This window comes from Notamacropus eugenii, chromosome 1 (genome assembly GCF_028372415.1).
Source record: "Notamacropus eugenii isolate mMacEug1 chromosome 1, mMacEug1.pri_v2, whole genome shotgun sequence".
NCBI lineage: Eukaryota > Metazoa > Chordata > Mammalia > Diprotodontia > Macropodidae > Notamacropus > Notamacropus eugenii.
In genome coordinates this window covers 197,721,442-197,747,511 of record NC_092872.1, presented here as the reverse complement: position 1 = coordinate 197,747,511, position 26,070 = coordinate 197,721,442, and the positions used below count along the sequence as shown (strand labels likewise).

Sequence of the window (26,070 nt, the reverse complement as noted above, 5' to 3'; positions counted from 1 at the left end):
CCCCTCTTCTCTCATTTGCCCTCCCTTCTATCATCCCCCCACACCCCACCCATTCTTCTCCCCTACTTTCCTGTATAGTATAAGGTAGATTTTCATACCAAATTGAGTGTGCATGTTATTTTCTGCTTTAGCCAAATGTGATGAGAGTAAAGTTCACTCTTTCCCTCTCACCTCTCCCTTTTCCCCTCTATTGAAAAAGCTTTTTCTTGCCTTTTTTATGAGAGATAATTTGCCCCATTCCATTTTTCTCTTTCTTCTCCCAATATATTCCTCTCACCCCTTAATTTTATTTATTTAGCTATCATCCCTTCCTATTCAACTCACCCTGTTCCCTCTGTCTATATATATGTGTGTATAATCCCTCCAAGTACCCAAATACTGAGAAAAGTTTCAAGAATTACAAATATTATCTTTCCATGTAGGAATGTAAACAGTTCACCTTTAGTAAGTCCCCTATGATTTCTCTTTCCTGTTTACCTTTTCATGCTTCTCTTGATTCTTGTGCTTGAAAGTCAGATTTTCTATTCAGCTCTGGTCTTTTCATCAAGAATGCTTGAAAGTCCCCAATTTCATTGAATGACCATTTTTTCCCTGAAGTATTATACTCAGTTTTGCTGGTTAGGTGTTTCTTGGTTTTAGTCCTAGTTCCTTTGACTTCTGGAATATCCTATTCTAAGCCCTTCAGTCCCTTAGTGTAAAAGCTGCCAGATCCTGTATTATCCTGATTGTATTTCCACAATACTCAGATTGTTTCTTTCTGGCTGTTTGCAATATTTTCTCCTTGACCTGGGAACTTTGGAATTTGGCTACGGTATTCTTAGGAGCTTTTCTTTTCAGATCTGTTTCAGGAGGTGATCGGTGAATTCTTTCAAAATTTATTTTACACTCTGGTTCTAGAATATCAGGGCAGTATTCCTTGATAATTCCATGAAAGATGATGTCTAGGCTCTTTTTTTGATCATATCTCTCCTGGATCTATTTTCCAAGTCAGTTGTTTTTCTAGTGAGATGTTTCACACTTTCTTCAGTTTTTCCATTCTTTTGGTTCAATTGTTTTGTAATTTCTTCCCTTTCTTATAAAGTCATTAGCTTACATCTGCTTCATTCTGATTTTTAAAGAACTATTTTTTTCAGTGAGCTTTTGAAGCTCCTTTTCCATTTGGCTAATTCTGCTCTTTAAAGCATTCTTCTTCTCATTGACTTTTTGGGCCTCTTTTGCCATTTGAGTTAGTCTGTTTATAAAGGTATTGATTTCGTCAGCATTTTGGGGGAATCTCCTTTAGCAAGCTGTTGACTTGCTTTTCATGATTTTCTTGCATTGCTCTCATTGCTCCTCCCAACCTTTCCTCCACCTCTCTTACTTGATTTTCAAAAACCTTTTTAAGCTTTTCCATGACCTGAGACCACTGCACATCCACTTTGAAGGTTTTGGATGCAGAAGCCCTGACCCCTAGGTCTTCCTCTTATGGCATGCATTTCTCCTCCTTATCTGAAAGGATGGAAGAAAATATCTGCTCACCAAGAAAGTAACTTTCTATTGTCTTATTCTTTTTCCCTTTTTTGGGCATCTTCTCAGCCAGTCACTTGACTTTTGAGTTCTTTGTCAAGGGAAGGGTGTACTCCAGGGACCTGTAAGTTCTCAGTTCCTCTAAGATGGCACAATCAAGGATGAGAAGTTTATTCCTCTCCTGGCTTGCGCTCTGGTCTGTGAGCAGGATTCCCTCTCCAGAGCCTCCACCGGGCCAGCCCTCCTCCTCACCCCAGGGTAGTCACTTAGGGCTGAGAACCAGATCAGCTGCTCAATTCCCCCAGGGACTTTAGGCCAGGGCTTCAACAATGGAAGCTGCTGCTGCCTGGGGCCAGGGCTAGACCTCTGTGTTTCCTTCTCATCCAAGTGAAAGAGCTTTCTCACTGACCTCTGAAACTGTCTTTGGAGTTTGTGAGTTGAGGAATCTAGGACCTGCAGCTGCTGCCGGTGGTGCCTTGAAGCCTGCTCCAGTCCTATCCTTGCTTTGGTGGGGCCCACACTGTGCTGTGCTCTGCTCCACGCCTGGTGTGATAGACCTTTTCTGTCAGCCTTCCAGGCTGCCTTGGCCTGGCAGTCTCTTTCATTCTGTTGTTTTGTGGCTTTTGCTGCTCTAGAATTTGTTTAGAGTCATTTTTTACAAGTATTTTATGGGCTGTGAGAGGAGAGCTTCTAGAGGTGCATCCTTCTACTCCACCATCTTGACTCCACCAAGAATCCATATTCTTTAGGCAAGCAAAATACATTAACCTTGAAGATAGAATGGATAGAGATAACTTAAAGCTCATGGGCCTCCAAGAAGAACATGACAAGTCAAAAAAACCTGAATAACATAATGCAAGAAATGAAATATAAGAAAACTGTCCAGAGCTTCGCCATACCTGGAGTGGGGTGGGGGAAGTTAACAGTGAAAGAATCCACAGACTGCCAGTAGGAAATCCAGAAGCAAGAATCCTGTGCTTCAGACTCCCCAAACAGATAGTGGTTAATATATTCCAGTACCAAACAGCAAATTCTGCAGTTTAACAGAAGACAGAGTGAAATGTAAAGGAAAAGAAATTCAAATAACACAAAACTATTTTACACCCACCAGAAACTTCAGAAGGGAATGAGATATATTCTGAAAAGCAGAAAAGTTCTGTTCTCCATTGAAGTCTTTCTTTTGCATGTATTGATTAATGGTTTTTTTTTTTTTTTTTTTTTTTTTTGGTGTATTGAATAGAAAGTTACCCTTCAAGTCAGGAAAACCTAGCTTCAAGTCCCGTCTCTGACACAAGCTGGGTGACACTTAGCAAGTTATTTAATCCCTCAGTGCCCCAGAACTATACATTCTACAGAAGAGCCAGATCTGCACTGATAGAGGAAGTTCCTCACTCGTAGCTCCCTATCCCGATGAAATCACAAGTGTGATTTTAAAAAGAGTTTGCAAAAGATGTGATTTGGTATTTCTGCTTTGCTTTTTTACATTATTCTGTGCTAAGCTTAGTACATGACCTCTCTTTGTGAAGGTATTGTGTGGTGCTGAGAAATACGTATAGTCTTCATTGTTTTCATTTAGAAGATACTCTCAATCTTACAGCTCTTGAGTTTTCCCAGTTTATTCAGTTCTGTATTTTTTTGTTTTATCATTAGATTTGTTTATTCATTAGCTTTGAGAAAGAACATTAAAGTTACCTACTATTATTGTATATTGGATACTCATTATTTTTTTAAGTAATATTTTATTTTTTCCCCATTACATGTAAAAACAATTTTCAACATTTGTCATTTTTTTTTAAAAATTTTGAATTTCAAATTCTATTCCTTCCTTCCTCTTTTCCCCTCTTCTTGATACAGTAATAAATCTGGTATAGGTTTATACATATGCAATCATGTAAAGCATTTCCATATTAGTCATATATTTTCAACCAGTATAATTGTTACTCTGGCAAACCCACAGTTCTTTAGAACCCCAACTATTCGTAGTAAATAAATAGACACATTCCATGAGGTAAGTTAAAGGTGTTAATTTTCTTCTGGTTACACATTTTTCATGCCATATTTGGGAATGGACAAATAATTGATGGGAAGGAATGTAATTTTGATTCAGGGAAATGTTTCAGATGATAAACTTTAATAGATAACTAATAACATTAATTAGGTTGAGCTGATTTGTTAATTATAGCTATTGCTTTATTAATGGCAATACTGCACTTCATATGTATATGATCAAGATTATGATGAAAATTTGTAATCTTAAAAAAGTGTCTTATTCTAGAAGAGCACTAACTGTGTATTTACTAAAAGATAATAATCCTTATATATTTTTACTCTGTAAAAGAATAACTTATTTATTCTTTTAAAAACTTCATCCCCTTTTTAGCTCTCTTATAAAGAATTTTTAGGAAATCTTTAATAATAATTGTAATATTTTGGCTATTGCTACCAAGATTATCTTTAGTACAGTATCAAAAACTGTGATTCATCTAGTGTACTCACATAAAACTATTTTTCTGTATTCATAAAAAGTGGAGAAACAATGCTAATTTAAAGACTCATTAAAAAAAAAAATTCCCAAGGCAGTTTATATGTTCAGAATTTTAAAGGTCAAATTTTTCGATAGAAACTATGAAAATTTTCACATCATCATAAAATTTCAACATCAGCCTGCTACAGAATGTTTTATTGATTTAAACGTTTTCTTGCAAGAATCCTTCAGTACTTCAAAATTTAAATTTATTATCCTAAAATTCAGTACAGACGACAATTGTATATTTTAGTACTTCACAATTTATTCTGTATACTCTTAAAAACACCATTCTTTTAACCTGTCAGCATCTCAGTTGAGCAGTCAGATCTCATTATTCAATATCTTGTCTCACAGAAGGACAGCATGCCAAAGAGAAAGATATCACAAATTGGTGCCACACTTCAATAAATAAAGACATTTTATTTTTCACCAAGCTAATTCAATCCAGTTCAGTTAACTCATTTTCCCCCCCTTAAGGACAGATCAAAAAAGGCAGTCCATGAATGACTGAGTTCATCATGTGTTTGACACATCAGTGTGAGAATAAAAAGCAGACTATGAGGGAGGGTTCCCATCTTTACACTTTAGACAATACTCGATAAAAGGCCTCTCACTCAGATCTTCTTTATGTAGCAAGAAGGACAGAATGCCTCAGATCACTGTTAAAAACAGGTATAAGGGGAATTAGCTAGGACTTGATTCACCAGACACCTTTTCCCTTCCACTTGTTACCTTATTATAGTATAATCATCCTAAAGTGTTCTCATGTTTTTTAGGGGGTTGTTGGCTTTCCTATGAGTTACAAAATCCCTAGGCTGAGATAGACTGGGCTCCCAATTTTTCACCATTTTGAGTTATTTTTCCTTTTAAATATTTTATATTCACTTACATATTTTTGTTGTGTTTTTTAATATCAAAGGAGCAAATTTTTTTTAATGTGCATACCAGTGACTATGCTATAAGGCCTAGTAAAATTAAAAAGTGAAAAGCACATCCAGTTTAAATTAAAGATGTTTAGTTCTTATGAAATTATTAAAACTAGATTTTTCTGGGTCTCTTTTGTTTTTGCATCATCTATATTTTGCCCTGAAACTTTTTCTCCTGACCTTCCCTGAGAGTCATCCTTTATAGCACAGATTTTCTTAAATGAAAAAGAAGACGACCCCCCCCAGAAAAAAATCAGTAAAACCAGTCAATACGTAAAAAAACCCCAACAAAAATTGTGATATCATCCGCAGTGTTGCACACTAGTAGAACCTCAGTCTTTGTAGAAGAGGTTAGAGAAGACGTCTTCTCATATTTTGTATTGAGACCTAAGTTTCTTGTCTATAATTTCAGAATAATCTATTTATAGTGGTTTTTCCATTTACATGGTAATCATTACCCATATTGTTCTCAGGGCTCTGCTTACTTCACTTTAAATCAGTTCATATAAGTCTTTCTGTGCTTCTATGTACATCTCATAGCCATTTTTTTTTTTTTTACAACATAAAGATATTTCATTACATTTGTATTCCATAATTTCTTCCACCATTCTTCTGATCAGTGATCATCTACTCTGTTTCTAGTTCTTTGATGCAAGAAGTGCTGCTTTTAATGTTTTGGTATATATGGAGTCTTGGGGTCTTCCTTTTTATCAGTAACCTCCTTGGAACATATTCCTAGCAGTGTAATCTTTGGGTCACAGGTTATTAATATTTTAGCTATTTTATTTGCTTAATTCCAAATTACTTTCTAGAGTAGTTGTACTAAATTATAACTCTTCCAATAGTGTGTTGGTTAACTTGTTATTTAATAACACCTACAACGAAGACTACTTCCACTTTATGTCATTTTTTGCCACTTTGCTGATTGTGATGTGAAACCTCAGAGTTGTTTTGATTCTCATTTCTGTTATTATTAGTGATTTATAACTCTAATGAATTTATAAAATCTAATATTTTATTGATGCTTTCATCATGATACAAAACTTGTTATATTATTTGAGGAAATAAATGTAAATACTGTACAATCAAGTATGAACCCAATTAATATGTGCATGTGTGGATGTCCGTCTGTGTCACTTTCTCTCTCCGTGTATACAAATACAACATATTTTTATAGTTGAACATTAACAGTGAAAAACTAGCCAAAAGCAGTAATAGAGCCAGACTTAGCTAAAGATTCTTCTTTTTTTGCCTCAAAGGATGATTTCTTATGTTTCTTATTCTCATATCTTCTTCCTTTTTCTAACAAATCTGACCCATACCAGCATCACACTGCTGTTTTTGAGTCCAGGGCTACAGTCAGTGCCCTAAGAAGGCCTTAAGTAGCATTATATATCTGCTTCTCATGTCTCCTTCTTTGATTATCTGACCCTCAGTTCACTTCTTCCACTTTCTTAAAAGATGTAATATCTCACAACTCTTTACCTTCCATCCCACAGTTACATTTTACAGGTATTATATATAATTTTTAATTTAATCCATGTGTTAAATGTTTAATCTTAATTAATATCTCTGTATTCTTGTTGCCCACCTTTAATTTTAAGCTGGACAGAACAGCATAGAAATTATTTGCTTTATGCATTAGATAAAAAACCTGGTCCAATAATAAATTAATAAAAACTTATGGTATTGTAGTATGATAATTGTAATGACTTCTAGACTAGACCTGATAGCAGTCCCTTAGTATCTATTGGGAGTTAATGTATATTGGACAAAAAAATATCATCTTCTTGATATTGAGGCTATTAATAACAAATGGAACTTTAGGTTTGTTTGGGGATTGCCAAATCTTTACTGTATGCTATATAAATTTACGGAATGTGTTCTATATAACAAGAAATGCTTTTAAAAACAGTAACAGTTTTTATAAGTATATGTAGATTTAGTCTTTGATGTCCACATTCTTTATGTAAATCTTCCCAAAAGTTAAAAAATAAAATTAATAATGTGTAGAGGAATCCAGTTATAGAATATCCACAATCCATTTTAATTCAGTAATAGTTATACATTTATTAAAAGCATAAGAAATTTCCCCAGGGCTTAGTTGTTGTGTTTTGTAGAAGGTGTAGTGGTTTTTAGTAACCAGTGAAAATAATTTATACCTACACATTAAATTACGTTTATCTCATAAATAAGTTTTTGGTCACTGTTCACTTCTTAAAGAACAAACTTCATGGCAAAAGATTATTGTTGCATTCAGAAATAATCTTAATTTTTTCTCTTTTATTACTTTTTAGTCAATATTTAAATTTTAAGGCCAGTAGGAAGAAATACTTATGCCAAGCCGTGGTCTGCACCAGTCAGGATTCTCAGCAGTAGAGTGATATATGGAAGGTTAATTTTGCTGAGACTTATAAATTAGAGAGCTTTTGCCTCATCCTATCATTTTAATATCTTTGAAGTTACAAATTTACTTCTTAATAGAGTGGTATAAAAATACCTTGAGATACATGTATCTTCTAGTATTGCATGTATGATATTAAGAGTATTTAATGTCTAAATTTCATTTTTGTAAACTATGTAGTTAATATTATATTTACATTTATATTTCCTGTTTCAGGAACAATAGATTTAAATCTTCATTTCTGAGGTGTACATAAATATACAATGCTTACTTCCAAATTTTAGGAGATATTTTGTGAATGCTATTGTTTTCCTTCTCTTTGTTATGAAGATGTTATCACAGAAATTACTTTGGGTTTTAAAGAGTATAATTCAGTGTATGCTGTACTAATTTGACATTTATGTATATTTTTTCTTACTCAGTGTTCATATGAAACCGACAAGCAGTGAAGATCTCAGGAAAATACTGGTGAGTAACAGCTTTGCAAACTACTGAAGTTTTTCTTTATTGCTAGAGTCAAGTTGCTATGGTTCCTATAAAATGAGAGTGTACAAAAAGTGCCTTATATATTATATATATATAACAGGAAGTGGGATCCACAATACCTGTAAAACTTTTAGTAAATAATGTAATAATAGTTGAAGAATTTTGAATACATATATTTCATTTGTTTTGAAAATAGAGTTAAAATGAACGTGTGTGTGTGTATGTTCAAGAATATGGAAATGCCAGTTGCAAGAATGATTTTGTTTATTATGACATGGATAAATTTGAAGCAAAGATAGTGCTTGAATAACTGAGTTATCTGTCATCTACGAAAAGTATTAGTTAATCTGGTCTCTCTCAATTCAAGGCTACATCTTCTTGCAAATGCCATTTGATTTTTACTCTGATGGCAAAAATTTTAAGTGTCCTACATATTTAATTTCCCTTTGAGGACTTTTATAGTCAGATATATCTAGTGCCAGAATAAATGCTTTTCCTAGTATTGGATATTAACATTTCTTCAATTTATTTCTTCTGGTTTTACTGTCCTTCTACAGTTAGGTCATTGCTTAAAGTTAGATTTTATTTGTAACCAGTTTAGCACATATTAAAATAAGTGATGATTTGTTTTAGGAAAGTATGGGTAAATGTGGCCATGGTCTTGGTGTTAAAGTTCCTCCTGAATAGCTGAAACTGGGGCTTTAATCCAAGAGGCTTGAAGTTAGTTTGTGCTTAAAGTGTATAATGTAGATGAATAGTAATGAGATTTTTAAAAAGTGACAGATCACAGTTTATTTGATGTGATATGCTTATAAGAAATGATGAATTTATTAGGACTTTTTTTGTATACTACTCAAAATATTTTCTTATTCTCAAAGTGTACAGAAAGTATTATAGAAACAGTATGACTTTGCCATTTATGTAAATGAGTTTTAAGTTTTGATGTTTCATAGAAACCTAAGTTTCTGTATTTGATAGACTGATAGAAAATGTCAGAATATATGAAGTCAGCCTTTGATGAGATAGTAAACTGAATTTTATCAGCTAGTTACTTAATCTCAAACAAAATAAAACATCAAAAAATTGACTTTAACATGATAGCTATTGTCTCTAAAGTAACCTTAATTATAATTTCTATGTACTTGTAAATGTACTTCCCCAAATCATGTAATTCATTACTGTAAAAGCATTCTTTGAATTTTCTTTAAAGAAATAAAACATGAAAATTGTTTTATTTAAAGGATTTAAAGGTGATAAAAGAATTCCTTGATGTGTGATTATTTTTCTTTGGAATACTAACTATCCTTAATGACAGTTAAAGGATTACTAGGTGTTGTTAATTTAATGCAAGATATAATTAAAAGGAGAAAAAAATGCTTCCTCATACTGGTTGTTATTTTTTGAGGAAAAAGTATTTGAAAAATTTTTATGAAGATTATAAGATGTTTGAAGTAATTTACATTAAGTTCTCCAATAATAGCAATCCACCAGGTTATTTTTTTCCCTCTGGACATAGTGTTTTGTAATTAAGTTAGTATGTCTTATATTCTGGTGCCAACACCTGTCTCTGAAAGCACAGTGTTTAAACAGGAGCAGTAGCCAGTTGAAAGGGCAGTGTGAGCTCTTTAAGGCCTAATTAAGAACTGAAAGGGAGATCAAGGGAGTAGGACAAAAGATGTGAAAGTAGCTGAGATGATATTCCCAGAGCAAAGTTCCTCATTAGAACAATAATGAGATGATCAGAGAATGCCAAGCCTTCATCTTATCTCTCTCTCTCTCCCCTAGTTGCCTTGGATGTCAGTTAGTGCCCCACCAATATTTGGTTACCAGGACAACCTTTCTTTAAATCTTTAGCTATTTTGAGTCTTGGTAATTTGCTTTTGTTTAAATTTAAGTATTGAAAAAGATACACATTTCTTAGTTAAAAATGTAGAAATTTGCACATAAAGGAAAATATAGGTTATCTAGGAAACTCATGTCTTACGAATGTGTATGTTAATATAAAAAATTCAGAGTACATAATATTTGTAGTAGTTCCATTATTCTTTCCTTCACCCTATCCTTAAATCCTTAAAATATTCTTATTATCTCCATGTGGGGATTTTGTTGATGAGATGGATTGGGAAGATGGTTTGCATTGAATTTCAGCATAAGAAAACATCTTAAAAACATATGTTACGTGGCATAAACTAGAAAACAATGTAGAACAATTAGGAATCTCATTGAATGCTTGTTTTAGAGTTTTGCCATATTATATTTTTCCCGATATCAACTCTTTTCCAAACATAGTGTATAAATTATTTTTAGATGACATATAACATATAAAAATTTTATATTTGAATTCCAGTTTAGCTCAATAGTATTGTTAATATTGTTCTATTTGTAGATAAACATGTTTATGACCCAGTAGATCTCCCTGCATTTAAATTTTATTCACAAGTGAATATTTTTGCATCTTTACAATATAAAATGATCTTTTTTTTTTTCAGGTTAAGTATCAGGCAATATTAAAATCTTTTCTAAAAATAGAGTTGCATAGTTTTTTCTAATCTGAAATAAAATCTGGAACTGAGATCCAATTGTGTTTTTAATTACCCTGTATTCTTTTCCAGAATGTAGTTCATAATACATGTGTTCCTAAGATGTTTTCTTACTACAAAACTGCATGCAAGATTTCTGGGGCAAAATACTCACATAGACATGAGAAAGTTCCAGGAAATATAGTTAAAAGTTTATATAGTGGAAGTATTATTAGCTGTCTTTTTTGGGCATGCTTTTACTTCCTGGAAGAGTTTCTACACCTTAGTATGTATTGGTTCTAAAGACATCACAGAGTTCTAGAAAAATCAGATATTTGGGGAAATTAAATTTCTGCATTCTGGTATTTTGGTCATGGTTAATTTAAATTTCTGATCATTAAGACAATCTTAAAGTCTATTATTTCTTATTTCTGTTTTCAGTTTCTCAAGAAAGGTGTTAGTTAAACATAATGCTTTTCTTTATAGTATCTTCAGATATCAGTATTTTTGGAATTATTGCAAAGGAATTTTAACAATACCATGTAGATCTGGAAAACTGAGTGTATATAACGTATATTTTGATTATTATGAATAAGACTTTGATGGGTGAATATCATAGTTTTGTCAGAAGGAGCAAGAATAAAGCCATGCTACTTCATAGTGTATCCTGTCTAGTTTCATTTATTTAATTCTCACACCTACTGATTTGTCACAAAATCATAAAAAGTCCCTGGTAAGGATAAATATTTTAGTGTGACAGTGAAATCTTGGGAGAGTTTTATTGCTTTTATAAAACCAAACAGAAACCATACTGCCTAGAATCTTAGACTTTGGAAGGCAACTCAGATATCCTCAAGAACAACTTCCTTTAACATGAAGAAATAAGTCCAGAGAGTTCAGCTTCCATTCTTATGATGAAAATGATCCATTTGAGGTTCAGAATTTCAGTTCCTATTTCTGGACAGGTCCTATGCAATCATATTATAAGAATTGCTTGGAACAACCTATATCATCTTGTTTTCAAATTGTTTTTGCCTCATTTTTTTTTCTTTACTAAAATCAGATCTCCGAGAGAAAAAAAACACAAAAATTAAGTGATTTTAGATCCAAAATGTTTTTTTTTTAAGGAATATTTTTCTTAGGTATATCTCTTAAAATACATATAAAACTATGCATATTATGTGTATCATGTAATAAAATATCCTTTGACATAAAACATGTTTGATATATGTAATGTGGGGTTAAATCTTTTCAAAATATAATTCAGAAACTTAACTAATATGGTTAGACTAAATATGTTTACAAATTGAATTATTGCACATTGATAGCTATCACTAATTGAAATCAAACTAGTGCTATAGATATGTATCCTACACTGATTTGTATATTCTTCAGAAGAAAGTTGATTGAATGGATAAGAGTGAAAAAAGTATCTAGTGATCAGAAATAAACCGCACACCTAAAATATCTCAGTAAAAGTGGACAAAAGTATATAATTTTTAATTTTTAAATCATATTCTTTAAAAATTATATAATACTGTGCTTTAAAAATGGATCTGTTTGGAAGAAAATTTCTTTTTTCAGAACTAAATAAATGTTTGTCACATAAAATAAAAGGTCTTTTAGCAAAATAAAGGAAGCCTAGGAAAAACGGGGTATTCTGAGTGTCATACTCCAGAATTTGAGTGTTTTGCATGTGGAAGTCTAATTCAGATGAGTCAATCAGCAAGTATTTATTTGGAATCTACTTTATACTAGAATCCATACCAAGTGCTGGGGGATGCAAGTACAAAGAAGGTAATAATGCTTTAAAAAAGTTTGATTTCAAATGGAAGGAACTGTGACAGCCTTTAAGTAAGTAGTTAGTTCTGGGTAGAAAGAAGGGGTCAGATTTTAGAGATGTAGTGTAGGTAAAAAGATTTGCAACTGGTAGATATTACATAAGGTAAGGGAGAGTGAGAAGTTAATGATAATGTTGATAATTAAGATAAAGTTAGGAACCTGAGAGACTATGAATGTTTTTGACAGGAGTAGGGAAGTTGGAAAAAAGGAAACATTTCGGGGAAAGATAATCTCTGTTTTATGTGTCTTGAGGTTGAGCTATCTCTGGGCCTTCGGTTTGAAATGTCTAATAGGTCATTGGTAATGCAGGATGGAAGGTCAGGGAAGAAGCTAGATGCACATCAGTGTCTTTATGTGTTGGTAGGTATAGAGCTATATATGCATAGATCATTTCTTGCTGATATTTTGTGTGTGTGTGTGTGTGTATGTGTATGTGTGTATGTAGATATGAGTAATTGGCATATAGAGAGTAGATGAGAGCCTAGGATGAGACTTCACTCTTTCTAGCCAGATATCTCTGCCCATATTTAGGCTTCTTCTGGGGCATCCCTTAGACTGATTGCAAACCTCCCCATGGAACTACTACCCTTGTTTTTCCCCAGCTACCATCTGATCTTTACACTGAGTTCTCTAGTGCTGCCTTTGTAATTGAGCCTCGGCCTAGGAGTTAATTGTTAGCACAGATAGACTCCTACTCATTTTATACATTTTGTAGTTTTTAAAAATGGAATTTCCTATTCTATCTCTTCCTGCTGAGTTTTGTTAATAATACAGTGATGCACAGAAATGCCAGTAACTCATGTGCATGTACCTTACATCCTGTTACTTTGTTTGAAGTTATTTTTCATTTAAATTTTAATTGACTCAAGGGTTCTCTAAGTAAACCATCCTGTCATGTCATCTGCAAAAATCTCTAATTTTCTTTTCTCTTTTCCTGTACTTATTTCCTCAATTTTTTTATTGTATTATTGTAATAGCTAGCATTTGTAACACTCAAGTAATAGTGGTGATAATAGACATCCTTGATCATATCCAGAAGACCTGTGGATGTATTCATTACATGGCTCTTAGTTTTAGATAGTTATTAAAAATCATTTAAGAAAAGATCCATTTATGCCTGTGTTCTTTAGTGTATTTTGTAGGAATTCTGTGCCAGATTCTGTTAAAAGCTTTTTCTGCATCTCTTAATGGAATCATATTGTTTTTATTGTTCCTGTTATTGATATAGTTTGTTATATGGATAGTTTTCCTAACCAGTCCTGAATCCTAGTATAAATCTAACATGGTCATAGTGTATAATCTTGATAATATGTTTCTTTAGTGTGCTAATATTTCATTTAATATTTTTTCTTAATGTCCATTAAGGACATTGGTCTTCGGTTTTGACTATCAGTGGTTTAAATATCAAGATCATAGTTGGATCGTAGAAGGGCTGTAGTAAGACCTTGTCTTTTCTTATTTCTTAAAAGGCTTATGTAGTATTAAAAATAATTGTTCTTTGATTGTTTGATAGAATTCTTTTATAAATTTGTCTAGTCTTGAGTGTTTATTATTTGGGAGCTTATGACTTTTTTCAGTTTCTTTTTTCTAAGATTGAGTTATTTAAGCCTCCTATTTCTTATTTCGTTAATGTACATATTTTGTGTTTTTGTAAATATTCATTCATTTCATGTAGCTTGTCAGTTTCATTGGCATATAATTAGACAAAATAGTTTCAAATACTTTTATTTCTTCACTTAATTTACCTATTTCATTTTTTATAATGGTAAAATGGCTTTATTTGAAAAATTCAAATTAACTTTTTAAAAAATTTTATTTTTTCCCCAAAACAACAGCTTTTTAATTTGTTAATTATATTTTTCTTTCTATTTTGTAATTCTCTTTGATATTCAGAATTTCTATTTTGCTGTTTATTTGGAATTTTAATTTATTGGTTTTCTAGCTTTCTGGGTTTTTTTAGTTGCATACCTAGTTCATTGACCTGTTATTTCTCTATGAACATATTTAGAGATTTAGATTTTCCTTTGAGGACTACTTTAACAGCATTCCAAAATTTTGATATTTTTTTTTTTTGTCATTTAAGTGACCCATAAATTATATACAATTTTTATTGTATCCAGATCATTAAACAATGTGCTTAATTTTTCTTATTTTTGCTAGGTCTTTATGCCTTAAGTACTTGATCAGTTTTTGTAAAGTCTACAATGTAATGCTGAAATGCCATAGATATGTTATATATCTAACGTTCTGTTCGTCTTTTGTTTTTTTCATATTTGTCTAGGTCTGAAAGATGTACATAGAGCTCTCCCACTATTAATAGTTTTATTGTGTCATTTCTTCCTTTAACACATGTAACATTTCCTTTAATTATTTAGATGCTATGCCATTCAGCACATATATATTTAGTGTTCTAACGTTTTCTAAGGTATGTTTTAACATAATGTATGTTTCCCTTTTTATGTCTTTTAATCAAGTCTGGTTTTTTTTTCCTTTTTCCTTCTCTCAGATCATCACTACTACCATGCTTTTTGAGTGAAGCTAAAGTATAATATTGTCCTGGGCCCTATGAGTCTTCTTGTTTTCCAGTATATTTCTAGTAAACTACATGCTGTTGAATATGCTTTCTAGTGTATTCTCTCTCCTATTCCATTTTACGAGTGAGTTCATCTTATTCAATTCACAGTTTTGAGAATTAATTGTGAATTTCTCTCTATACTAATCTCTTACATCCCCCCTCTTCTCCAACATACACCTGTTTCCTGCCTCCTCTTTACAAAGAAGAGGTTGATGAGAAAGGAGTATGAAGAGAACCTGTACTTTAAGTTTGATGCAGTCTGTGTCTGCTCCCTCTACTCCTCATTCTCTTTTCCTTACCCAGAGCCCAGTCACAGATTCTTATTATTTCTTTCCTTTTAAATCCGTCTTTGAGATATACCCTCCTCCCAGAATCCACTTTCCTCCTAGTTTCTCTTGAGTGAACTATATTTCTCTATCCAACTGTGAGTGTATATCTTTTACTCCTTTGATCAGTTAGCATGAAAATGAAGTTCAAGTGTCACTCCCTTTCCCTACTCCTTCCTCATTTGTTTCATCTTTAACTTGGGCCCCCCAACTTTGTGAAATAATTTCCTCTACTTATCTGCTCCCTTTTTTCTCTTCATCATATTTTTTTCTTCTCTTTTATTTATTTTCAGTTTTCGACATTGACTTCACCAAATTTTTGATATCATATTTTCTCCCCATCTTCCCCTTCCCCCACCCCAGGACAGCCTGTGTTCTGATTACCCTTTCCTCTAGTCTGCCCTGTCTTTTATCACAGTCCCCACCCCCAATCCTCTTCCCTTCTCTTTTCCTGTAGAGTGAGATAGATTTCTATATCCCATTGCCTATATATCTTATTTCCTAGCTGCATGTAAAAACAGTTTTTAACATTCATTTTTAAACCTTTGAGTTTCACATTCTCTCCCTTCCCCCCTCTCCATCCACCCTCATTGAGAAGGCAAGAAACTGGATAAAGGTTATATGTGTGTAGTCATGCGAAACACTTCCAACAACAGTCATGTTGTGAAAGACTATATTTCCCTCTATCCTGTCCCTCCCTCTATTTATTCTATTCTCTCTTTTGACCAAAGTGTTTATCCTCCCTCTCTTATCCCCTTCCTCCCTGCTTTCCTGTTGGGTAAGATGAACTTCCATACCCAATTGAGTGTGTATGTTATTCCCTCCTGAAGCCAAATCTGATTCCCTCTCATCTTCCCCTCTTCCCTTTCATTGTAAAAGCTCTTTTTTGCTTCTTTTATGTAAGAGATAATTTACTCCATTCTATTTCTCCCTTTCTCTTTCTCCTAGGACATTCCTGTCAACACTTAATTTTCTTTTTTTAGGTATCATACCTTCATATTCAGCTCACTCTGTGCTTTCTGTTGCTCTGTCTCTCTGTCTCTGTCTCTCTCTCACTCTCACTCAGCCTCTCAGCTCTGATATTTTCAAAAAGAATGCTTGAAAGTCCTCTATTTCATGAAATTTCATTTTTTCCCCCTAAAGTGTTATACTCAGTTTTGCTGGGTAGGTGATTCTTGGTTTAAATGCTATCTCCTTTGACCTCTGGAATTCCATGCCCTCTGGTCTCATAGTGTAGAAGCTGCTAAATCTTGTGTTATCCTGATTGTGTTTCCACAATACCTGAATTGGTTCTTTTTGGCTGCTTGTAATATTTTCTCCTTGACTTGGGAATTCTGGAATTTTACTAGGAGTTTTTCTCTTGACATCTGTTTTAGGAGGTGACTGGTGGATTCTTTCCATGTCTGTTTTATCCTCTGGTTCTAGAATATCAGGGCTGTTATCCTTGAAAATTTCTTGAAAAATGATGTCTCAGCTATTTGGCTTTCAGGTGGTCAGTCCAGTGACTTTTAAAGGATCTCTCCTGGATCCATTTTCCAGGTCAGTTGTTTTTCCAGTGAGATACTTCACATAATCATCTATTTTTTCATTCTTTTGGTTGTGTTTTATAATTTCTTGATTTTTCACAAAGTCATTAGCTTCCATTTGCTCCATTCTAATTTTTAAAGAAATGTTTTCTTCAGTGAGCTTTTGGACCTCTTTTTCCATTTGGCCCATTCTGTTTTTTAAAGCATTCTTCTCCTTGGCTTTTTGGACCTCTTTTGCCATTTTGTTAATCTAATTTTAAAGGTGTTATTTTCTTCAGCAGTTTTTTGGATTTCCTTTAGCAAACTGTTGAGTCATTTTTCATGATTTTCTTGCATCACTCTTATTTCTCTTCCCAATTTTTCCTCTGCTTCACTTACTTGATTTTCAAAATCCTTTTTGAGTTCTTCCATGGCCTGAGACCAATTCATATTTTTCTTGGAGGGTTTGGTTGCAGGAGGTTTGGCTTTGTCTTCCTCTGGTTGTATATTTTAGTCTTCCTTCTCACCAGTGAGATAAGAAAATGCCTCTTCACTGAGAAAGTAAGATTCTGTAGTCTGTTTCTTTTTCCCATTTACTCATTTTTCTCAGCCAGTTACTTGAATTTTGGGTTGTTTGTTAAGTGGAGGGCTCCAGAAGCATCCTCTGCTTTAGCAGTGGTTGCTGTTGCCCTGAGACTGGAGCCAGAGAGGGCCAGGACTGGGGCTGGACCATATTCCCCTCTCAGTCAGGTAAGAGATCTTTCCCACTGACCTTAAAAGCTGTCCTTGGTGTTTGTGGGTTGAGAAGTCTGAAAACCACAGCCACCGCTAACAGTTCAGCCCCCTAACACGTGGTCCAGCTCCGTCATGCTGAACTGCACTTCACTCCCAGCAGTAGACCTTTATTGTAGATCTCCCAAATTGTCTTGAGCTGGAAATTCACTTCAGCCTATTGTTTTGTGGCTTTTCCTACGCTAGAAATTGTTTACTTTTTTTTTACAGGTTTTTTTGAGGGGTTGGGGGGGAGAGCTCTTACAGGTCTCTGTTTCTACTCTGCCTTCTTGGCTCCACCCCCTCTTTTCTACTCTTTTTAAGATAATCAAAACAACAGAACCATTACTAAAATCTCTCTTATGTTGCTCCTTCTGTGTCCCTTGATGATGGTAGAGTTCTGAGGAGATGCTTGTATTGTCTCTCTGTTAGAATATAAACACTTGATTATTGATTAGTTCCTTATGATAGTTTGCTCATATTTGCCTTTTGATGTTTGTCTTTTTCTGCGTATTTAAAAATTTCTACTCAGCTTTAGCTTTTTCATTAGTTCTTAAAAGTCATCTCGTTCATTGAAAATCTGTTTTTTTTCCCATGTGATGTTACTCACTTTTTCTAGGTAGCTTATTAATAATTATATACCAATGTATTTTTCCTTTTGGAATATATTCAGATACCTGTACTCCTTTACAGTGGTCGTTGATAAATGTTTTGAGATTCTATCTGTGATTCCTTAGTAATTAAACTGTTTATTTTGGGCTGTTTGAAATACTTTTTTTCTTTCATTTGGAAGTTCTGAATTTTGTCTTTGCTTTTGAGAGTTTTCATTTGGAAATTGTTTCAGGAGATGACTAGTAGATTCTTCATATTTCCACTTAGTTCTCTTTGGTTCTCATAGCTCTGGACTGTTTTCTGATCTCTTGAAATATGATGTATAGGCTCTTTTTTCTTTTCTTTTTTTTTTTTGTCACAGCTTTCAGATAGGCCAGTGATTGTTACATTCTCTCTCCCTAGTCTGTTCTCCAGGTCAAGGTTTTTTATTTTATTTTTAATAAGAGATACTTTTCTTTTTCTACCTTTTCTAGTTTTTTGACTTGGGGTCAGTGTTTGTCTCATAACGATGTTAACTTCTTTTTGATCCATTCTGATTTTTAAGGAGTCTGTTTTTTGTTTGGATAAGATGTACTTCTTAAATTGTTAATTTCCAAGTTTTTCTTTTCTAGTACTCATTTCTTTTCCAATCTTTTGTCTGTTTCTCTCATTTTGTGTCGAAAAATAATTTTAAGCTCTTTATTTTAAAATTCTTGATTCATTTCTTCTAGGAAATCTAGCAGAATTTTGTGTCTAAGTTGCATTTTTCTTTGCAGTTTTGATTGAAAATATTTTTGAATCATTCTTTACTGAGTTTATCTTAGGCGATAGTTCTTTTTGGTGGAATTCTTTTTCTCTTTACTCATTGTTATAGCCTTGCTGAATTTGGACTTTGTGTTAAGACTGTACTCTCATGTCGAGAGTGAGTGATTACAATCTTATTTTTTACAAGGAGACTCTCCCCCTTTAATACTAATACCCTTCACCCTGTTGATTTTCTTCTATTTATCCAGTTTGGATATGGGTAGTGAGAGATAGTGAGGAGTTCAATAGACATCTTAAGCTCATATTGTCCCAAACTGAACTTATCTTTCCTCTTAAACTCTCTCAATTTTGATAAATTATGAAGGGCAACACCATCCTTTCAGTCCTTCAAGCTCACACCGTAGATGGCATTTCCCCACATCTTCTACCTCCCATTTCTAGCAGATTAAGTAATGTGTTGCCAGGGCCTGTAGATTTCACCTAGTTAATTAATATCTCTTGAATACACTCCTTTCTCACCTTTGATACTGCTGCCAACCCTAGTGCAGTTCTTCATCATCTCCTTGTTGGACTGCTGCAGTAGCCATGGTTGGTCTGGCTGCTGCAAGTCTTTCCTCCAGTCTAATCTGCCCTCCCTTCAGCTCTCAAAAGAATTTGTCTTTTCACAGGTCAGACTATGTCTGTCTGTCTGTCTAAGAGACACACACACACACACACACACACATGCAGACACAAACACAGACACACACACGCACACACACACACACACACATGCAGACACAAACACAGACACACACGCACACACACACACACACACACACACACACACACACCCTAATTAACTCCAGTGGTTCTCTTCTGTTCAGTGTTTAAAAGTGTTTCTGTGCAAGACCTCCCTCTCCCCCACAATTCCAGTCTTATAGGTTATACCTCTCCTCCTTCCACATAGTCCTTGACTCAGTGATACTGGCATCCTAGATGCTCCATTAACAAGACACTCCACTTCTCAGCTCTAGACATTTTCTCTGGTTGTCCCCTAAGCCTGGAATGTTCACCCTCCTCATCTCTGCTTCCTGGCTTCCTTTAAATCCCTTCTAAAATCCCACCTACAGAAATCTTTCCCCTACTCCCTCTTACTTTTTACTGCCTTCCCTCTGTTACTTTGTGTTTGTTCTTTATATAACTTGTTTTTAGAGATGTGTTTGCTTGTTTTCTCCCTGATTAGATTGTTAGCCTTTCAGGGCAGGAGCCGTCTTTTGCCTTTCTTTGTATACCTAGCACTGAGTATAGTACTTTAGCATGTAATAGGTGGTCAGCAAATGCTTACGGACTGACTGGTTGGCCAGTTGCCAGTTACTTTGTAGAGCTTCTTTTTCTAGTATAGTTTGGACTAACTTGAGTTACATTCCAGCCCCAATATTCTATGGTTTTTAACCACAGTTCTGTATTGCTATTTTTAACACATATATTGGGTATTTAAAATGTAGATGTCATTCTTATAGGTGGGGCCTATATTTTTTGTTATATTTTAAATCAGTATCTTGTTATAAAAATTGTGTCTTGTGATGTCCATAAGCTACTCATGAAAATGTTATCACTTTATAGTAGAACCACATATATCACATACAGAGATGCCTCAGAGATAAACTAGTCACTCTCTATAGTTTTATTCAGTTAAAGTTTCTAGCTATAAAATTATTTAGTAGATTTAATATCTGTACAGTGTTCCACTTGATTCTAATTATAAGCAATTTGCAGTGTGTCAAGGGAGACCTGCCTCGTGATAGAAACAAGGAAAAGAGCCTTAATTTATTTGGAAAAACAATAAATTGTAAAGAGCCATCTACTCTTATTAAAATGAAAAGAAAGCAGTTTACTGACCAGATTGAAATTGGTTATTCTCATTTTTGAGATAGCATAAGCTTCATGCAGATTTTTATTAGAGATTTGGATAAGCAAATACATATTCGTGCTTTCTTGTTGTTGTTAAGAAAACTATCATGTTATAAACATGTTTCTTTTTCAGGATTGATTGACAATCATTCATTTCCATTCCTTCTTTGTCTCCCCCATGTTCTGATTCCCCAAAACCTTTGTTTGGACCTGTGACATAACATCTAATAAAACGAGTATTTTTATCCTGTTCCAGGATAGCAATCCTTTTGATGCCACTGCAGGCTATCGAAGTCTTACCTATGAAGAAGTATTACAAGAACTGGTGAAGCACAAAGAACTACTTAAAAGGAAAGATACCCATATCCGTGAACTTGAGGACTACATTGACAATCTTCTTGTAAGAGTAATGGAAGAAACTCCAAGTATTCTCAGAGTGCCATATGAACCTTCAAGAAAAGCTGGCAAATTTTCTAAGACTTAATAAGCCAGTTGCACTGCATTTCATACTTTAAAAAATGCTAGTGGAAGACACTGTACAATGGGTTTAAATTTTGTTTTTTTTCCTGTTAACTTCTCAGAAATTGCTTTAAATTACTAGTGGGGATTGCCAAAAAAGTGTCATCTCTGAAGTGAACTAAATAATATAAATCTTTAAAGTAAAAAAGGTTAGCATCCTTAGGGTGTGTAACTTCTCCTTGGGTATAGATTAGGCCTTCTTCCCTACTTCCTGATTAATCTCTTGGTGCGGACATTTTACCTTAGTAACATTCACCTTCCAGAATGCCTGTTGCTAAATAAGACTTTTCATCATACATATCCTGCCTTCTGAAATATGCTGAATTTTTTCATTTTTTTCAGAAATCGATTTGAGGTTAATATTTAGCCACAGAACTACTAATTACACATATGCACAGATAAGCATTTTATATTTATAATTGATACATTTTGAGGTTGACTTTCTCATGTCCTTCATTTGAACGTGTGAATGTGTTTTATTTATTGGTACAAAACAAAAATCAGTTCTTATTGGTATTGCTGTTTATGCAGAAACTATTTTGACTCAATCCTAACCCTGTGATACTTGGTTTGAAAGTGAACTGCAATGTAATGTAATACTTTAAAATCCATTTTTGGTATTCATTGAAAGAAATGACCCCAAAGTGGTGGAGTGTCATACTTACGTAATATTCAGACTCTCTTAGGATATTTCAACTTCAAGATCTTACATATTTGTTGGAGCTCATATTCTTTTATCCTAAAATTTGAGTTTTGTGTGAAAGCTGTAAAATTAATAACAGATTAATACAATATGTGGGTTTGAAAATTTTTTTGTTAAAGATGTTGCATGCTTTTAAAGATGAGGACAAGTTCTTAAAAAAGAAAAATGTCAAATTTCAAAGAAAGTTGGAGGAAGAGGAAGGATATAGTGAAATCCTTGAATATTTATAATAGTGGCACATAAGATGTTCACAAATGAGTATAAAATGGGCAGTGTTATAGGAATGTTGATAAAAGCAAAATAAATTTTAAACATTAAGAGTTTTAGATTAGGGAATTTTTAAACACTAAACCCAAAAAAAGGCTAGATAAAAGGGATTGTGAAATTTTAGTGCACGTCTTTACTCAAAGAATAATATATATTTACATTTCTTGGAAGTCCAATTAGTAATAGGATTTTTTTCTGGTGAATTTTTCATCTCTCTACAAAGCACGCTTAGTTACTTATAGGGCATTTTTAGATATTGTTGTAAAATGCATGTGAAATTATCCCATCATTACAGATGGAAAAAATGTAGTGGTGAAAGAAAAAAGTTTTTGTTTTGTTTTTAAACTTTCTGTAAGATGACTTTAAAGAAATTATTCCAGTGATGAGCTAAGAAGGAAGCTTTATCTTCCCGATGTTAAGAAGTTAAGTTCATTTCAGTTGGGGATGTCTTCTGCAACCTCTTGCCTCTGTTCTTGAATGAAATTTGTTGTTTTTCTGACATAGCTTCACTTCACTAAAAAATAATAAAGTAGATATAATTTATTAAAAGAGCTAGATAAAGGACTTCTTTTTAAAAACTGCATTTAGAATTATCTTTTTGATCACTTTAATATTTGGGAGTCACAGAATATTGAGTGTACTTATCCAAAGGATCTGGCCCTTTATTCACAGTATTTATTTCTCCTAAGAGAGCATCATTTAAAAATTCTGAAATAATTTTCCTAAGCATGTAGTTCGTTTTCTAAAATTAGGAAAATGGATGGGAAATAGAAAAATTAATTTGCCCATTTCCCCCCAACTTGCTGTTTAGTGTTTAGAATCTATGGTGACTATACCTCAAATATCTCTCTGTTTTTTTTTTTCCTAATTTGAAGTCTTAATGACAAATATTTTCAAATCTGGTGCCAAAGGTTATGATTCTCATAGATTTTTTAAAAAAATAAAACATTTCTTAAATCTTTTTTTAAAGATCAAAATATAAGGTTGGGGTCATTCATTTCTGCTACAAAGATTCTTGGATATTTTAGTATAGTTTGGCCAAATATGCTTTTACTTAACAAATTAATGTTTCTTTTGCCATAGGCATGCGCATATCTCATGTGACAAGTATGACACAATCAAATTTACTTTAAAGGAAAGGATATTTCCCTACATAAAGAATCAGGAATCAATAAGCTGTTCATTTTTATTGTTGTAAGCCAAAATGAGTATTATATTAAAACTTAATTTTAATTGTATTTAGTACCACCTGAAACTATTTCAATTATTGATTACTATCACTTTACAGCTTAATGCTATTTTTATTATGATTGCATTATAAATCAATGTAATTAAAAGCAGAGAAAAAAATTACTTCTCAAATTTTGTTTACAAATGAAAGTGTTTTAATCTGTCTCCTTGGTTGAAAGTAGAAATAAAACTGTCTGCAACTCCCGAAATTGCAGAAAGGCAAAAAATAATATCTTAGCTTATATTTTTGAAGTATGACTTTATAATCAAATTATTAGAGATTTGATTGTGTGTATTTTTTTAGGTTAATAGTTTGGAAATGAGGGTAAAATTAATGAATTTTATAACAGAAAATATGATACTTATAAACACATTTTTTCCTCTTTGCACTGAAACACATCTATATGCTCAAAAACATTTCATTGATCTTTTAGTCATAAAACAATTTACACAATATATCTGAAACCTGTTATAATCTGAGAAACTTATATTAATTTAAAAGTTTTTATTTTATCAAATCACTTCCATATGCAGATTTCATTTCAGTATTAATACCAATTTAGTGATGATAATGTTGGAAATACTTGCCTACAGGTAATTCTTTTAACTTTCACTTATGGGACAAATATCAGGGTCATATCTTAGAGTTGTAAATACAATGGTAACTTATTACCCATTCATGAAGAATGTATAACATTTAGATGTTAACTTTTTGCTGCTATATTTTGTATTGAACTTTGTTTTGTCACCTGTGAGTGCGTGAATGTAGCATCATCCATACATCTATTGCTTTTGGCAGGAAATCAAGATCTAGTTGTAATTTTCCAGCTGTGAAAATGTTGCCTTGTTCTTAAAAAGATTTCATGAATGGAACCCTAAGCAAAACTAAGCTCATCAGTGAAAAACTTGCTTTCTTCCCATGTGCTTCCCCCACCCCCATCTTACTCAAAGGGGGTGGGGGTGGGGTGCATTTTTTTTGACTAAAAGAATCTTAAAAAGAAATAAGAACTGTTTTCTTTAATATATCTACAATAACTGTTGTACCAGAGTTTTTATTTTCTTCTATAGCTTTTAAGAAAGAGCCTATCTTGGATTTGTAAATCACACTGAAACTTTTTGATGTTCATGTACTCATACATCTTGTAGATATGGTAGGTGTAAGTTGTGTGTATTAAAATGAACTTTAAGAGCATGTTGATTCACTTACTCTCTTTGAAGTAAGAGGTGAAGGATTATGGCCTTGCTAGTTCATGATACTAGATTTAAAGGTCTGTCAGCACTTCCATTGTAAACTCCATTTTAATGGATTTATAACTTTAATAATCCAGACGTAATCATTGGAAGTATTTAATATGCAATAGATAGCACCTTAACTAATCTGCATATGAAGGGTTTTCAGATGCATTTATTAGGAAATGTAGAAGCTCTTCAAGCATTAAACTAGAGTTGACATCATTTATTTCATTTATTTTCTATGTCAAAGAATCCACTCTTATGTGGAATTGAAATCTGTTACAAATAATACATTTGGGCTTATTCATGTTAGAAGCTTCCAGATGTTTTGTATTTTGAAGTATGAAAAATTGCTGCAGATCTTAGAATGTGTATATTTAGCAGGTATGCAAAAGATATAAACATTATTTATAACAGAAGAGTACATACTTGTCTTATTAAAAATACTGTAGTAACTTGTACACCTTTTTGAAGGTATGAAATTCACAAGTATATTTAAATATTGTATTAATGTGATACCAAATTTATGTCATCTGACGCATGAAGAATTAGAATTTTTATACTACGTACAATAAGTATTGATTTATTATAGCTGATTAAAGTGTATAATCTTAATATAATCATCTATAATTTTATTTAATTGCATGTCTAAATATTAATAAATTTCCAAAGTACATCACAGTAGTTCTTTTCTTTTAGTTTAGTATACTCATTAGTATGTGACTTATTCATTATGTTTATATAGAATACTTTAATTTGATGTGTTCTGTAAGAATGAGCATAAATAAGTATGAAAGCATTTGAAAATCTTTTAAGAGAATAGTAAATGAATCACCTGCATGTCTTCTTTCCATTATGTACATGAACATTTAGACACATCTGTTTGGGTAAAGCATTTTTTTGTCCTACATTAGTGTGAAATACAGATTAAACAGTAACGCATGTTATTCAAACACTATTGTCAAACAATTAAATTCACACAATTTAAGTACTATATTTTGCACATTTCATAGAGTCACAGATTTAGAATAGTATTGGACTTTAGAGACCATTGAGTCCAGCCCCCTTGGAACCTGCGAGAGAAAACAGACTGAGAAAGGTTAAGTGACTTGCCATGATACCATACTTAATACGTCTCTAAGTAGGGATTGAACTTAGGTTTTTCTTGACTCAAGTTCACCCCACTGTCCACTGTACTACTACCAGTTGTCCCTAAGTTAGAAAAGTTAGATTGCAAATGAACATATTTTGATGAGCTGAAAAGTCAAGTATAATACCTTAAATTTTATGTAGCATAGCAAATTGCAATTTAGTGTTCCAGTGTATATGGAACATTTAAGTACTTAATTCGAAAAACACAGTTTTCGTTGGCTCCATCAAAAAAGTAATAAAGAATGCTACCAAGTTAGTTTTTGAATATTCAGAGAAAGCTGAAAGCAAACCAAATGATTATAGACTATTCAGTGGAAAATTTTGTAGAAA

At 33.0% G+C, this 26,070-nt stretch overlaps 1 protein-coding gene across 2 annotated transcripts in view; it reads left to right on the top strand.

Annotated features, from left to right (window-relative positions):
* The window catches only part of RAB11FIP2 (RAB11 family interacting protein 2), a 91,971-nt gene extending 66,704 nt beyond the window's left edge, over nucleotides 1-25,267 (top strand). For both annotated transcript variants that reach the window (XM_072623845.1, XM_072623839.1), the window contains 2 exons: nucleotides 7,786-7,831; nucleotides 20,893-25,267. In XM_072623845.1, the coding sequence (XP_072479946.1) occupies nucleotides 7,786-7,831; nucleotides 20,893-21,120 (274 nt within the window). In that variant the 3' untranslated portion in view covers nucleotides 21,121-25,267. The remainder of the gene's footprint in view (nucleotides 1-7,785; nucleotides 7,832-20,892) is intronic.
* Nucleotides 25,268-26,070: the final 803 nt, after the last annotated feature.